The sequence below is a fragment of the Dipodomys ordii genome, unplaced genomic scaffold, assembly GCF_000151885.1.
Source record: "Dipodomys ordii isolate 6190 unplaced genomic scaffold, Dord_2.0 Scaffold157, whole genome shotgun sequence".
In the NCBI taxonomy this organism is placed as follows: Eukaryota; Metazoa; Chordata; class Mammalia; order Rodentia; family Heteromyidae; genus Dipodomys; species Dipodomys ordii.
In genome coordinates, this window is record NW_012267373.1 from 2,135,277 (window position 1) to 2,150,351 (window position 15,075).

At 41.9% G+C, this 15,075-nt stretch overlaps 1 protein-coding gene across 2 annotated transcripts in view; it reads right to left on the minus strand.

Annotated features, from left to right (window-relative positions):
- Dse (dermatan sulfate epimerase) overlaps positions 1 to 14,061 on the minus strand; it is a 25,729-nt gene extending 11,668 nt beyond the window's left edge. Inside the window, exons 1-3 of one of the 2 annotated variants that reach the window (XM_013032829.1) lie at positions 13,598 to 14,061; positions 3,447 to 3,700; positions 858 to 1,097 (exon numbers count right to left, since the gene is read on the minus strand). In XM_013032829.1, coding sequence (XP_012888283.1) covers positions 858 to 1,097; positions 3,447 to 3,700; positions 13,598 to 14,013 — 910 coding nt within the window. In that variant the 5' untranslated portion in view covers positions 14,014 to 14,061. The remainder of the gene's footprint in view (positions 1 to 857; positions 1,098 to 3,446; positions 3,701 to 13,597) is intronic. The other variant, XM_013032830.1, reaches the window with a different exon arrangement.
- Between the last annotated feature and the right edge of the window lie 1,014 nt (positions 14,062 to 15,075).

Consider the following 15,075-nt stretch of genomic DNA (forward strand, 5'->3'; position numbering starts at 1 on the left):
TGCAACAATGAGAAGTACAAGTTGTCATGTCCAAAACGAGCTTTACAACGTCGGTGGTGGGGGGGGGAGGAGAAGGATTGGGATTGGGGGGGGAGGGGGGAGGCTGGGAAGGGATGTGAAGAGTAAACAAAGGAGGAGGCTGCAATGCTTGGTAAGAAATGTACACATTATCCTGCCCATGCAATTGTAGCCCCTCTGTACAGTATGTTCACAAATAAAATTAAATTAAATTAAAAAAAATAAAAAAATAAAAAATAAAAAAGTACCAGCCATTGATAGTTCATTTCATTCCTTCATCCTTAGCTACAATCTTAGTTAAGGAGTCTGAGATCTGGTCATAGGTCCAGGTCACCCCAGGCAGAAAATTCCACACGATTCCATCTCCAAAAAAGCAGAAGGGGGCTGGGAAGGTGGCTTGCCTTGCATGCATGAGGCCCTGGGTTCGATTCCTCAGCACCACATAAGCAAAAAGAAAAAAAAGCCGGAAGTTGCGCTGTGGCTCAAATGGTAGAGTGCTAGCCTTGAGCGAAGAGCTGAGGGACAGTGCCCAGACCCAGAGTTCAGGCCACACGACCGGACCCAAAAAAAAAAAAATAGAAGAAAGAAAGAAAGAAAAAAAAAAGAACAGCAAAATAGCAGAAGGCAAGGCTGGGGGCATGGCTCAAGTTGTATAGCACCTGCCTAGCAAGCATGAGGCTTTGAGTTTTAACCCCAGTACCACCAAGAAAACCAAATACTTGAATTCAGTGTGACAAATCCCACATATTTTAGTTATTTTTCCTAGTCTAGCTCATTTTCCTAACTGGAAAGAATTACAACAGTGTAATGTTTTCCTATTTTGGGCCTTCTTACTGTACCTGGCAAGATGGTTCTATACATAAAGGCAAAGTGTTGTTTAAGCCATGGATGGCCGAAGTGGTTGATGTCAAAGTGTCTCTGAACAAGAAACATGTACTGGAAGAGTGATCTGGTGGTATAGCTGCCATAGGCAACTCCTTCGTAGAGGGACCCATCTGTCACCTCTCTGAGCAGGACCAGAGATTTCTCCATGATGGTCAGAACTTGTTTGGTCCACAAGTAGGCCTCTTGTAAGTACCCTAAAGGGTGAGAAATACATGACAAAATATAAACAAATAAAACCCTATGAGTATAGTGCCCAGGCCCTAAGTTCAAGCCCCATGACTGACCAAAAAAAATCCCTAAGAGTTAACAGACCAGTTTATATTATTACAAATTGCACTTAGTAAAATTGTCAGCTTTACAAATAACATCCTTTTAATCAAGGTATGCCGTAAGCACATGACATAGATTACAAAGTTTATTAAATAAATGGAGTTAAACACTTCAGAGAGCATCAAGAAAATTTCACAAGTAAGATCATAAGTTGCATGTAACTTTGTGCATAAGACTAGCTTTGTATCTTGGAACTCCTATTCAATTTCCCTAAAAACTACTTGAAGATACTTCTTGAGTTTGTCACTTTGTACCATTATTTAACAGAATTTATAATACTCAGCAAAACATAATAAATGTGAAACAGCCTTTAGTTTCTAGAAGCACAGGACTTAAAATACAACACAACAGGGCTGGAATAGAAATTTAATGGTAAAAAAAAAAAAAACATCTGGGAGTCACAAGTCTGCCAAAGTCTGAACTACATGATTTCGTTCAAGTAGTTCTTCTACCTATCACGTTTTTTTTCTAGTCTCCCAACTGAAGATCCACAGTCTAAAATTTTACACCATCTTCTGGACTGAGATTGAGAAATTCTTGCTTTTAAAAGCAATGGTAACAACTCACGTGTCTATAACATGTCTACTTTACACAGCACTGAACAAAGTCTCACATAATCCTTTTAACAATCACAATTATGCCTTGCTAATCTGAAACTATGGAAAGGCTGACTTGTTCTAGACCTTAGGCATGTGACTCAAAATAAACAAACTATAATCTGCACCTAGGACTTAAAGGTTTGATCTGTTTTGTTCATTTCTTTGTAAAGCACACAAAGCTTTACCTACTGGGTGGAGGCTTTAGTGCTTTAGTGAAACAAATGTGTCATCTGAGTGCTAACTGCTCTACTGTGGCCAGCAAGAAGGGTTCAGCTACGTTGGGGTTTCCAGAGGCCCACGTACCAGCAGCTCTGAGCCCAAGGCCAGGTCCCAAGTGAAGCACTGTGGACATACTGCTCTCAGGCTTAGTAGCATCGAGGTGACCACTAACTGCAGCCTGGCCCCTTACTGCTCCACAATGAACTTGCCAACCCCACAGTTTCCCATCTCCACCCTCTAGCCTGTGGCTTTAAAATTCCAGTTATGGTCTTTTTCCTCTCTATGTCCTCCTTCTCCACAGACAACAATGTGACTGGTATCTCAAGACCCTGGATACCACAGTACCTGATTTCCTTTGAACTCTTCACCAGCCCTCTTCAGGCAATGTCTAACAAAATATTCCGTAGACTACTATTGTAGACGACTACAAGGGACTACAAAATATTCTGTCCCTTCAAGTCATTGATACTATTGTTAAGTTTTTCCTACAAGTCTTAATTATAAGTAATTATATTAAGTTGATGTTGTGATGTGACAAGTGAGAAAACTAGATTTGGGTAAAATCTGTTGATGAATAATCTACAAAATGCTCATCCATTCATTCTTAATGGGGGAATATAAGCAAGCATTAAATTCTTTTTGATTTCAAAGTTCTGATATATAATATTCTAATACTTCACTATGATCTTCTTTTCTTTTTCAACTATAACTTTATTATTATGGTGTTGTTCAGAGGAGTTACTGCTTCATAAGGTAATGAGCACATTACTTTTTTTGAACAATGTCAGCCCCCCCTTCCTGTGCTTTCTCCCAGTTTCCCCCATCTGCTTTTCTGAAATACAATACTAGGCATTGATAGGTTTCCACAGGAGTTATAATTAAGTTAGATTACAAGAATAAAGAAAATATAACATGGACAACTATGTAGTGTGCTAAAAAAAAGTAGCTGAATAACCCATAAAAGTTACTTCTAATTTTTTCACATTATGATCTAATCTGGTTGTTTTGTTTCAAGGAAAAAGAAAAAAGGGGTACTGCGATTCACATCTGTGTGAGAGGAATATTCTTTTCAAATAATAGAACACCTATTTCATTTCAATAACATCATTTCTTCTAGGTTGGCCGTCTTCACTATAATAATTCTCTGGAAAAATAAATATGGGACAATCATAAGCCATAATTAAATAACCCACAAGCTAATACAGCTAGAAGAAATTAAGAAAAAAGATATCCCTTAATTAACTGAGAGATGTCCTGGGTATTACTTCATCTGCTGGGATTATTTAGGATCCAAGTAGAAACATGTACCCAAGAACACTCATTCAAAATGCTACATGGTAATAATGACTGATGCCAGCTCAGGTATCACCCTGGCCTTGATGAGATCACACCCACCTTGATTCATCAGAATTAGGCTTCCTGTGAGTAAAGCCATGCAGTTGGTGGGCTGATGATTGTGCAGGTATTGAAAGCCCCATCCTCTCCGGTATGAAGTTTCATACATGTAGCCCGAGGCATTGGCAATCACTTCAAGAAACTTCTCCTGTTGTGTCTTGCTCAGGTAGTTGTACAAGAAGTCATAAGCAGTGGCAAAACCCACCAGGGAATGAGCCAGTGGGACTTCATCCCAAGGAGCATCTTTCACCAACCTGTAAAGAAAAATAAACCATGGAAAGGAGGGCCTAAGAAGGGCTCACAGTTTTCATCGCTCTTCTGAAGAGTCTATTTCTCAAAACTAAAGAGCACAAATTACAACATAAACCAAGGGGTTTAATGACATACCACTCACTTCCCTCCATGGCAGACACAAGCATAAAGCATAAAAATCTGTCTCATATGAAAATTATAGCCCTAACACTTTCCTCTTCCAGCCTCTGGCAACTTCAAGAGTTTACAAAATAGTTACTTCAGATTTTTTTTCAATTATCGATAAAGGTAGCAGAAAATATCCAAAGACATGAAGCAACATGTAATGGCAGTACCCACTTAGTACAGCTCTCACCTATGTCCATGTGCATAAAAAGCTCTTATTTCTATTCTCATGACTGGCTTGCTGTAAGAGGGGAACAGAGCTAGCAGTCTTATTTCCTGCAGCTGGTCAGCGCGAAGGTGTGAAGGTCAACATCCTTGACCTCTCAATCAGGACAGACCTATCTGGTCAGCACCACAGACAGGACAGCTGTTAAGGTGAGATGCCTTGTGCGAGCTGATTCCACCATGAATTTCCTGCATTGCATTCTTTCCCTAAAATGAACTGCATTTCTGCTAAAAGGTTTTCTGACACTTCCATAGATGTCTAAAAGCTGACTTCTGTGAAGTCTCTCATCATCATTTCCTAGAGAGCCAAATTTCTGTTTTCCTCTCTATATTATCCTACAAATAGCTCAACAGTGTGTGGGCTACACTAAACAGGAAGCAAAAATGGAACTTGCACAGTTAGAACTGTAAGGAATTATCCTGAAAATCCTCATCAACTGTGCGGGATGTAAGTGAGTAATCTCCAAGAGAGGGAAACAAATGGAGAGTGTACTGTATGCGGGGAGGTGGAAGAGATCCCAGTCAGTAATTAAGCGAAAGCTCAACATTCTATGCCATGAAGTCCCCTTGCAATTGAGTGATTTTAAAATTTCTAAAAAATTAATACATTAGAATACATTAGAAATCTTTTATTTTAAAGGACAATCATCAGCTGGACGCAGGTGGCTCACGCCTGTAATCCTAGCTACTCAGGAAGCTGAGATCTGAGGATTGTGGTTCAAAGCCAGCCCAGGCAGGAAAGTCCATGAGATGCTTTTCTCCAATAAACCACTCAGAAAACTGGAAGTGGCGCTGTGGCTCAAGTGGTAGAGCGCTAGCCTTGAGCTGAAGAGCTGAGGGACAGAGCCCAGGCCCAGAGTTCAAGCCCCACCACAAAAAAAAAATCATCAATACATAGATTTATAAGGGGTGATGAAAATCAACTTGGATATTCACACATTCATTCATCCATTCATTTTTGTGTAAGTACCAGGGTTTGAACTTCAGGGCCACTGCCTTCTGGGCTTTTTGACTGATGGCTGGTGCTCTGCCACTTGAATTATGCCTCCAGCCTGGCATTTTTGCTGGTGAATTGGAGATAAGAGTCTCACAGATGTTCCTGCCCAAATTGGCTGGAGCTACAGTCTTTTAGGTCTCAGCTTCCTGAGTAGCGAGGATTATGAGTGTGGCCTACTAGTGCCCAGCTATTTTGAGATATTAATAACAAATGCAATGCAATATGAAAAGCTCTGTGACAGTTGTCTCTAACAAAGTAATAGGTTTTCCCAATATTATTGCAGTTGATTAATCTTATTCATCCTGAGGGAAAAAATGCAAACTTTTTGCAGGAGTTAATGAAAACTAAGATGCAGTGTTCCTCTCAAATAAAACTCAAGATGAGAATGTTTTAAAATATTCTGAGAGACTACAGTTTCTAGACTATGTTTTGCACTAGCAGTGATACTGGTTTGACTTTCTCCAGTCACCTATCAGAACTTCTGTGTTTCACCTCTTTCCGTCCATTTCCCTCTTCTTAGGAAATACATTTGCAACTAGATGTATGTAGAGTTTAAGTCCTACAAGAGCAGGTTTCTCTCTTCACCTTCCCCGCCCCCCCCATGGCATTCACAATTGGATCCCCAATCATATATTAGTATGTGGCCGATAATAGACTAGGAAGAAAACAATGAAAGAACAAATCTATAAAACTAGGCTACCCTGTTTATAAGGAGTATATGATCATTATGACAGTAGGAATTTGGAGGATCCTTTTGCATTTAGTTGTAATTTCAACATTCAGTTCTCTCTCCTAGTGCTAACAGCCTGGTGCTTAAAAAAAAAAAGACTGATGAGTTTTTAAATTATTTGGTCACAGAAAAAGCTGCCTAGCTTTAGCAAGTCAGTTTGCCAGCATGTGTACTGTTTATAAACAGACACTGAGAATGTGACTTAATTCCCTACTTCTAGGAAAAGAACAACTCAGACTTCACGCTTGTTGCCAGAGTGCTGGGAACATGTTCTTCACTGACTCATGGGGATTGGTGCACTAGACAGAGGCCAAATTACTGTTGTCCAGTCCAATACTACTCTACCATGTAATGGTGCACCTACAATGACAATATATACACCTGGCTGTAACATGGGTGTCAGTAACTCACTACTGCCCATCAAATCCTCACACACCTGTATAACCCAAGAGTTTATTTGTATGGATAATAGAACAGTTGATCTAGGGGCTGGGAAGGTGGCTCAGTGGTAGAGCGCTTGCCTTGCATGCATGAGGCACTGGGTTCGATTCCTCAGCACCACATAAGCAAAAAGAAAAAAGCCAGAAGTGGCGCTGTGGCTCAAGTGGTAGAGCGCTAGCCTTGAGCTGAAGAGCTGAGGGACAGTGCCCAGGCCCAGAGTTCAGGCCCCATGACCAGACCTCCCCCCCCAAAAAAAAAAGAACAGTTGATCTAATTCCCAACATTCATACAATATTGCAATGCAAATGATTTTGAAAATCTGTAGGCCTCCACAGAGTTTGCTTATTTCTCTTTTTTTGTGGGGGGTAGGGGGGTCCGGTCGTGGGGTCTGAACTCTGGGCCCGGGTGCTGTCCCTCAGCTCTTCAGCTCAAGGCTAGCGCGCTACCACGTGAGCCACAGCACCACTTTCGGCTTTTTTTTTTCTGCTTATGTGGTACTGAGGAATCGAACCCAGGGCCTCATGCATGCAAGGCAAGCGCTATACCACTGAGCCACCTTCTCAGCCCCAGAGTTTGCTTATTTCAAGCGGTTTCCAATTTCACAAAATACTAACACAAATTGCATTAGTGGAAGAGACTGTATTTTACAGTCATGATAACCAATAGAAATTTGCTCCTAGCCTACAGGAAGCGACAGAAAAAATAAACCCTATCCATTTACATGAAGGTTAAAAATATAAGCACAGAGATAAAGGTAATGGTAACACCAGCTTTGTATTATAACGATAACAGAAGCACTTAAAAATAACATCTGACACTTTATGCCACATCGTGTTTGACGGAGGCAAGGATATTTAGCTCCCATCTAGACAAGACAAGGAACATGCTCCAGATCACAGAGTTTATAAACAGGACTGAAGCACAAGAATTCTGGCCCCACAGATTTCTCCCTTAATCTCCATAGCCTCTTCTTTAACTTATTTAACACATCTCCCACTGGCTTCAAAGAACTGAAACTTTTCATTGACAAACTGACATTTAGTCAATGGGGGTCCACTAGGCCTTCTGAAAGGCAGTTTTAAAGTGAACAAAACCAAAGGTCCTTTGTGGCCTGATAACCATCAGACCAGGAACATCCATGAATAGTGTATACACATAAGATAATGGACATCCGATATGAAGGATAAACAACCCAGATGCTACTACAAACCAATGTGCTGAATAAAAACCAGTAACTATAAGGACTGTGAATAATGAGAGGTTCAAGAATGCAATGGACAAAGGAAAAGCTAACATCAATCATCAAGTCGAGGCAGGCTTGGTAAGACTAGGCTGGGTACCGGCAGGCAGAAGGCGCAGCTCAGGGCTGGCTGGTAAAGGTATTTCTGCCTAGACTCAGGAGAAGTGTTGACAGTGTCAGTGTGTGAAGGTCAGGGGAACTCCCACTGACTGCATGTCAAGTCAACCTGTGAGTGAGAAGTTTGAAAACCATAAAATCACAAAATGTACATCCTGGATGGGGACATGTTTCATGGTAAAGGTGACAATAGAATCCACTTTCTTTCAACTCTCAAAGTTATTTTCTTTCCCTCAAGGGCTCACACATTCAACATGGACAGAATCAGTGAGACCAAAATGAATTCAGAATAACAACGGTCAAGAATGGACTGGGTGTGGGGAGAGGTCCTAGGTACGATAAATACCAAGAGAGCCACCAAGAAACACTGTATCGGTCAGCATTTTGTTTCTGTGCCCAGACACCTGGGATAACTTGTAAGGGGGAAACAATCGAGCTCATGGTTTCAGTCCACTGCTGTTTGATCCAGCTGTTTGGGACTGGGGTGTGGCATGGGGAGAAACATGGCAGACAAAAACTTCTCAGCTCCTGGGGGCCAAGAAGCAGAGTGAATTCTGTATACCCTTCCAGGTGTCCATCCCCCAGAGAATCCACTTCCTCTAAGCAAGAATTGCCCACTCAAGTTTCTACCACTTCCTAGTAGAACCACCAGCTGGGGAATCAAGTCTTCAACATCTGACCCTTTACTGAACATTCCAGAACCAAACTATAACAATATCCATGAGCCACTGTAACAGTTACTCTCTCTCTTATTGTACTCCCCTTCTGACTGAATCTCCATTTGATCTGGCTGTGAATATGCAACTTGCAACCCAGGACCAGCTTTCAAATAACTCACACTCTCCTCTCTCTCTCTCTCTCTCTCCCTTCTTAAATGTATGGACAATGTACTTCCGACCTCCAAGAGGTCACGATTCAATGACTGGGGGAGATGGGGTGACTGGGGTCCCTGGAATCTGTCTTTTAAAGAATACCCTACATACTGAAAGATCTGTCCAATTAAGCCTTGTGTAGATTTTCTTTTGTCCTAAATGTCTGTATAATGTATTCCTCTTCCTCACTCTCACTGTGGTTTCATTTCTTCCTAGATTAATATTAGAAGCTTCAAACCAGTTTCTCTTCCCCTGAGCTATCTCTGGCAGGCCATCTTACACACAAAGCTTTTGAACACAGGCTAGGATGGAGCAAGCAATGACCTGGCCCCTGCTGACTGCCTCCTCCTGCTGTCCAAAGCTGTTACGGGAACACAGACAGAAAGTGAAGATGGACGGAAGCTTGGGTTAGGCAGGGCTAAATGTATTGCTTTAATCTGTAGGGCAGAAGGAGATGAAAAAGTAGTAGCCACTTGCAGATACCTAAGGTCAAAACTGTCTACCTGGCTTCCTAAGACTCTAAGCACTCACTCATGCTATATTACTCTGTTTTCATAAACATCTATCTAGCACTAGCAAGAATGAAATGTTACCAAGACTCTCCATCCTAATAAGACTATTTAGTTAAGTATTCTTTAAAAAAAATAGATAAGCTGGCCACCAGTGGCTCACACCTATAACTCTAGCTGCTCAAGAGGCTGAAATCTAAGGCTCAGGTTTTGAAGCCAGCCCAGGCAGAAAAGTGTGTGAGATTCTTATCTTCAACTAACCACCAGAAAACCAGAAGAGGCTAGCTCAAGTGGCAGAGGGCTAGCCTACAGCTAAAGGAGCTCAGAGACAGTACCCAGGGCCCAAGGAGTTCAAGCCCCATGACTGACTAAATAAATAAACTTAAAAAAAATTATATCACTAAAACAGATTTCAGATTTATATGCAGCTCTGGCCAACTAATGTTTTCCCTCAAGATATGGAACAAGGAATGCACATCATGCTTGCTAAATTCATATAATAGAAAATTGAAGAGCCAGATTTTAAAGACTTGTGGAAAGACTGTGTAACCCTATTTATTCATATTACCTGTGCTTGTATGAAGCCCAGGTAATTCCACTAAAAGAGAGAGGATTTTTGCTGTCTTCAGTACAAGTTACAGCAACTGTGAAAGACCATACTGATCCCCCACAGTATAACCCCTGCTTTCACTGTATTTGATGTTGATATAATTTATGGAGGGGAAAGGAAAAAACAAATCATTTAAATAGGGATACAGGTGGACCCATTGCAACAATGAGATGTACAAGTTGTTATGTCGAAAACGAACTTTACAACTTTGGAGGGGAGAGGAGAATTAGGTAGGGGAGAAGGATGGGAAGGGATGGGAAGGGGAAACAAAGGAGGAGGCTACAATGCTTGATAAGAAATGTACTCATTATCTTGCCCATGTAATTGTAACCCCTCTGTACAGTATTTTCACAATAATAATTTTTTTAAAAAGACCATACTGAAGGACTGACTCCTGCCTTACTCCCCCAGGCCAAGCAAGACTCCAGGTGTGCGCAAACAGGCTTGGCCACATGTCAGTCTGCAGGTAGACTATTCCAACCTAAGCCTGGCTGAAAGTCCTGTCGTCCCAGGTGTGACATTCCATTCTGGACCTAACCGAAAGTACCTAGTGCTCTCCCCCCCCCAGTAATTACAGCCTGATTTTTTACCCCCTTGTTTCCTTGTTAAGGCCCACATAAACCCAGCCCCAAAATCCAGTCCCTTGCATAACCGCCAAACCCATGGGAAAGTCTGTGCCCCTCGAGGGCAATAAACAGTCCTTCCTTGCCTGTTGCCGATTGAGTCTGGCCTATTCCTTTTCCATACTCCTCCATTTTCCTAACACATACTATATTTTAAAAGGCAATGGGTGGCACTAAAAGGCTAAGAAGTAGGACAGAGCCAGCCAATCATCTCAGAGGCAAGCAGACCCTGAATCTTCTACAGAACACAACAGATCTAAAAAAGAATTTCTTGAGATTTCTTCTTGATGATGTATGATTATAGTTGCCATAAGTTAACTTCAAGCTATTGTTAGAAAGAGGCATTATCGTAACTATTTTATCCCAACCTGCATTTGAACTAGGTGGAGAACAGGACAGAGTACAAGTTAGCTGAGCAGCAAGAACTTAGTTTACTACTTAGCCCGTAGTCTTTTTTTTTTTTTGGTGGGTCGTAGGGCCTGAACTCTGGGCCTGGGCTCTGTCTCTCAGCTCTTCAGCTCAAGGCTAGTACTCTACCACTTGAGCCACAGCGCTACTTCCAGCATTTTCTGCTTATGTGGTGCTGTGGAATCAAACCCAGGGCCTCATGCATGCAAGGCAAGCGCTCTACCACTGAGCCACCCTCCCAGCCCAGCCCATAGTCATTTAAACACATTCTTTAGACAGAACTCAGCTCTTTTGCACACCTTACTTTGCTTCTCTTTCAACCGTCCCCCTCCACATAACTCTTCCTGCCACTAGGCTGCCCATTTCCACTTTTGTCCAAGAATGCATTTAAAACAACATTTAAAGCAACCATCTGCTTTTTTTGTTAATGGCATTCAAAAAGGAGTTCCCAGTGCTCCGGTTCCTAACACATTTATGTACATTTTAAAGAAGCTAACTGATATAAAAAGGCTTGTTAGCCAACAGTTACCTTACCCTTCTTCTATTGCCAAGATCTGAAGCTGGGTAAAAGTGGAGAGCTTTCTTAATGAAAGAAATAAGAAAGAGTGGGGCCGAAAGGGCGAGGGAAAAGGGAAAGAGAAAGAAAAATCATGAATGAGAGGAAAGTTGGGGGTTTGGGGGCTGGGTTTCTGACAGCCCAGCATTTGTTTCCACCAGTCCACTTTAATGGATTCCAGGTGCATGCTGGGCCAAGTCTCACAGCCTTCATCACTGGAAGGTCATGAGAGGAAAACCTGATCTTTTCACTCTTGGCACTGTGGCTTCATGTGCTGGGGCCCAGTTACTTCCTCCCTGTTTTAAGTCTCAGCCTGAACTTGCAATTTAGAGAAGTAAAAAGCTGGAGAAACAGCTGTACAGAATTGCATTTGGAGCCCAGCAGGAATGCTGACAAGGGCACACCCACTCTTCATGTTATACTAAGCAATGTGAAACAAGTAAACTGACTGGTTCCTTTCAATATGACACTTGGCCTTTCCCTTTTTACGTTGTTATTTTGTTTTATTTTGTAAAAATGCCCTCAGACGGCACCATCCAGAAGTTTGCAATCTGTAGGCAAGGGTTTAATATTCAGTCTGTTGCAGAAAGGGGAGAAAAAAAAAGAATACAATTACTTCTCTGTCCAAAAGTTCAACTTTGTTTCCCTCACAGGGTCTTCTGATTTCCTGTAGCCAACTGGCTCCAGCACAAAAGTGAAGTAATTCCTTTCCTCCATGATTTATGTTCTGCTTGATGATAAGTAAGCAAAAACATTGTAATGGGAGGAAAAAAATGATTCATAACAAATAAGTCCCCAAAACACAGCACCAGTTACAGAGTAGGTTAAATGGAAAATACTTTGTATCTAAAAGCTTAACAGAATGAAGTTGCCGCTTCACACATCCGTTTCTGTGTAATCAGAATACTCATTTTAGTACAACTGCTTGCCAAGCACATAAAGCTAAGAGATTTACGTGAATTATCTTGTTCACTCCTTGGAACAATCATCCACACTTACAAAGGAAGAAGTTTATAGAAGTTACAGAATTTGCCAAAGGAGACTTGACTAATTAAAACGGCAGAGCCATGATGCAAACACTGGAGATCTGCCTGCACCTTCAAAGACCATTCTGCCAGTCCTTTTCTCCAGAGTTGACAATTCACAGCACAGCACTGAAGCCTGCTGTTCAGAAGCGCACACGGTATAACTAAATCTGTGCCAGCAGCTAGGTTTTTTTTTTTTTAACAATTGTATTGCTGCAACAATCATATCTTAGATCTGTTTTGAATGCATTCCTCTACCCACTGATTCAGGTAAGACACGGTAAATTTAACATCCCTTTCCTTGATGACTTAGCATCTGTAAGTCTTTTCCAATAACTGAACCTTTTGCTTTGTGTTCACTTCTGCAAGACCACTCTGCTAAGGAATATAAAGTCACATTCACAGCATCTCACATGCCAAGAGTTTAGCTGAGATACTCAATGGGGATGAGATATGTAATGTAAGGGCACTGCCTGATAAATTCCTTTTTTAAAATATGTCAAATTCTATAGAAGGATTAAGCTACACTGGAAAAAAAAAGTGGCCTGGGTTAAACTCATCTCCTAGACTGTAACCCCTCTTCCCAGGATGGTTTAGTGACATTTGCTTGGGAGATCTTCCATGGAGGGATATATATTCCTGCACAAAACAGGCACAGGCTCTCGTCTCAGTCTACTGAAGTGGCAAAGGCAGCACTATGCAATTCAGCAAACATGCACTGCAACGATGCTTAGAGAGGAGGGAATCTTTCATGAAACCCCCTGGAGAAGGTTCTCTGTGATACTGCCAAGAACAGTTCTTTTGCAGCGTAAGTGACTTTACATATTGAGTATACTGTGCTGTATGCTACAGTATTCCTGTTTATATTTCTTCATAGCATTATTTTCTCCTGAGATTGACTTATTCTTGTGCTGTTTATCATGTCCCTAGGAGCAACAAGCTACCCTATTGTAAGGAACAACATAGATAGACATACATCTAGATTGTATAACTACTCTCTACAATGTTTGCAAGCTGACAAAGTCACCTCATGATGCATTTCCCAGCACATCCCTGTCATTCGGTGATGCATGATGGTAGGCACATGTTTACCCAGGGGAAAGACATCGCAGCAGTCAACATGCTGCTGTTTACTCGGTCCAGCTAATCATCCTTTTCTTTGCTTAGGTCTAGGTGTTTTTGTTCTAATTTAAAACATGAAATATACTAGGCCTTTACAAACAGTGGGTCATTCAGAAACCAGAAGCAACACAAGCAATAAGTAATCCTCTTCCCCAATACACATGCACATGAAGAAGTATGTAGAAATGTAGCCTGTGTAGCTGCACTTGAATGTGGATCACAACATTATACACTTAAAAAGAACAAGACAAAAATCTACCAACTAGGCTGCGCTGCCATCCTCTCCATGTAGTCTTTGGCCATGTCTCGGGCTTCAATGCTGTCAGGATACAGCACACAGAACATTGCCAGGGCCCCCAGGTTGTTCCCATAGATTTCATTCCAGCGCGCACTGTAGTCCTTGGGATCCCAGGGAGGGAGGTACTCCAAGGGGCTGGACAGCATGGTGTGCACAGCCTCAGTGAGCTGGGCGGCGATGTGCTTGTGTGAGCTCGAGGCCCTGAGCTGGAGCTCCTCAACCTCGGCCCTGGAGAAGTACAGCATAGGGTGGCTGTCGTAGTTGGCATTCGTGAAAGGAATCATGACTTCTGGGTTCTCGTCGGTGATGTAGGCTGACACGAAGCAGAGCAAATGTATGAAAAACACACTGGGGGCTCCCCGTGTGTGAGTCCTCATCGTGGCATCAGATCTCCAAATCTCCAAGGCAGCCAAATCATCTTCAAAAGATCCTAGATGAGACACAAAGAAGAGCATGTGTCAGCCACCACGGGGAGCAAGGTGGACATAAAGAACGTTGTAGCCAGGAAGAAGGGTTAAGTGTTGAAAAACAAAGATTAGCAATTTTAGTTTCTTCAATACAAAACTGTGGATGAGTAAGCTGGTTAAAGCCTGCAATCTTGAGGTGGAGATGAGGAAGATTAAGTTCAAGGCCAGTCTGGACAAAGAAAGTGCACAAAACTCCATCACAAACAATGGCTGAAAAGTTGGTAAATTCCTGTCATCACAGAGATAAGGATAGCACCAACAGGAGGATCGAAGTCCAAGGCCTGCTTGGACCTTATAATGTGATACTGACCTCAACAGTAACTACCACAGCTGGCCAAAGGGTTTATGTGGTAGAGTACCTGCCTAGCAAGCCCAAAGCCTGGATTTCAATCCCTAATTCCACCAAAATCAAACAAAAAAAGGACAACAAAAATCTGAGTTAGAATAAACTTACTAGTACCTAGTAAGTTTTTCTTCACATATTATCATGCACAAAATTTAGGTTTTATGGTATATTTTAACATGTATACAAAGCCACAACAACCCAAAGCTAGTGGTGAACAGAATCATCTGAAAAATCTGAGTAAACCTTAACAAAATGGAAAATGCTGTAGTTATGACTCCAGTCCCCTCCCTCCCCCTTCTCTCTTCTTCTTTATGCTGTGCATTCTAAAACAAGGATAAAGATTGGTACTTCTATGAGAGTAAAATAGAATGAACAATGTTAAGTACTCCCTTCATGTAAACAAAATATGAAGACTGAGAGAGGGAATATGTGCCAACCCAGTGGGTTCCTTGGCTGCCATCAAGCTAGAGCATGGTGAAGACCAACTAGAGGGCTGCTGGCAATCAAGGCCAATACACCTTCATTCAGAAAATATAATCTCAGGGCTGGGGATGTGGCTTAGTGGTATAGTGCTTGCCTAGCATGCATGAAGCCCTGAGCTTGATTCCTCAGTGCCACATACACAG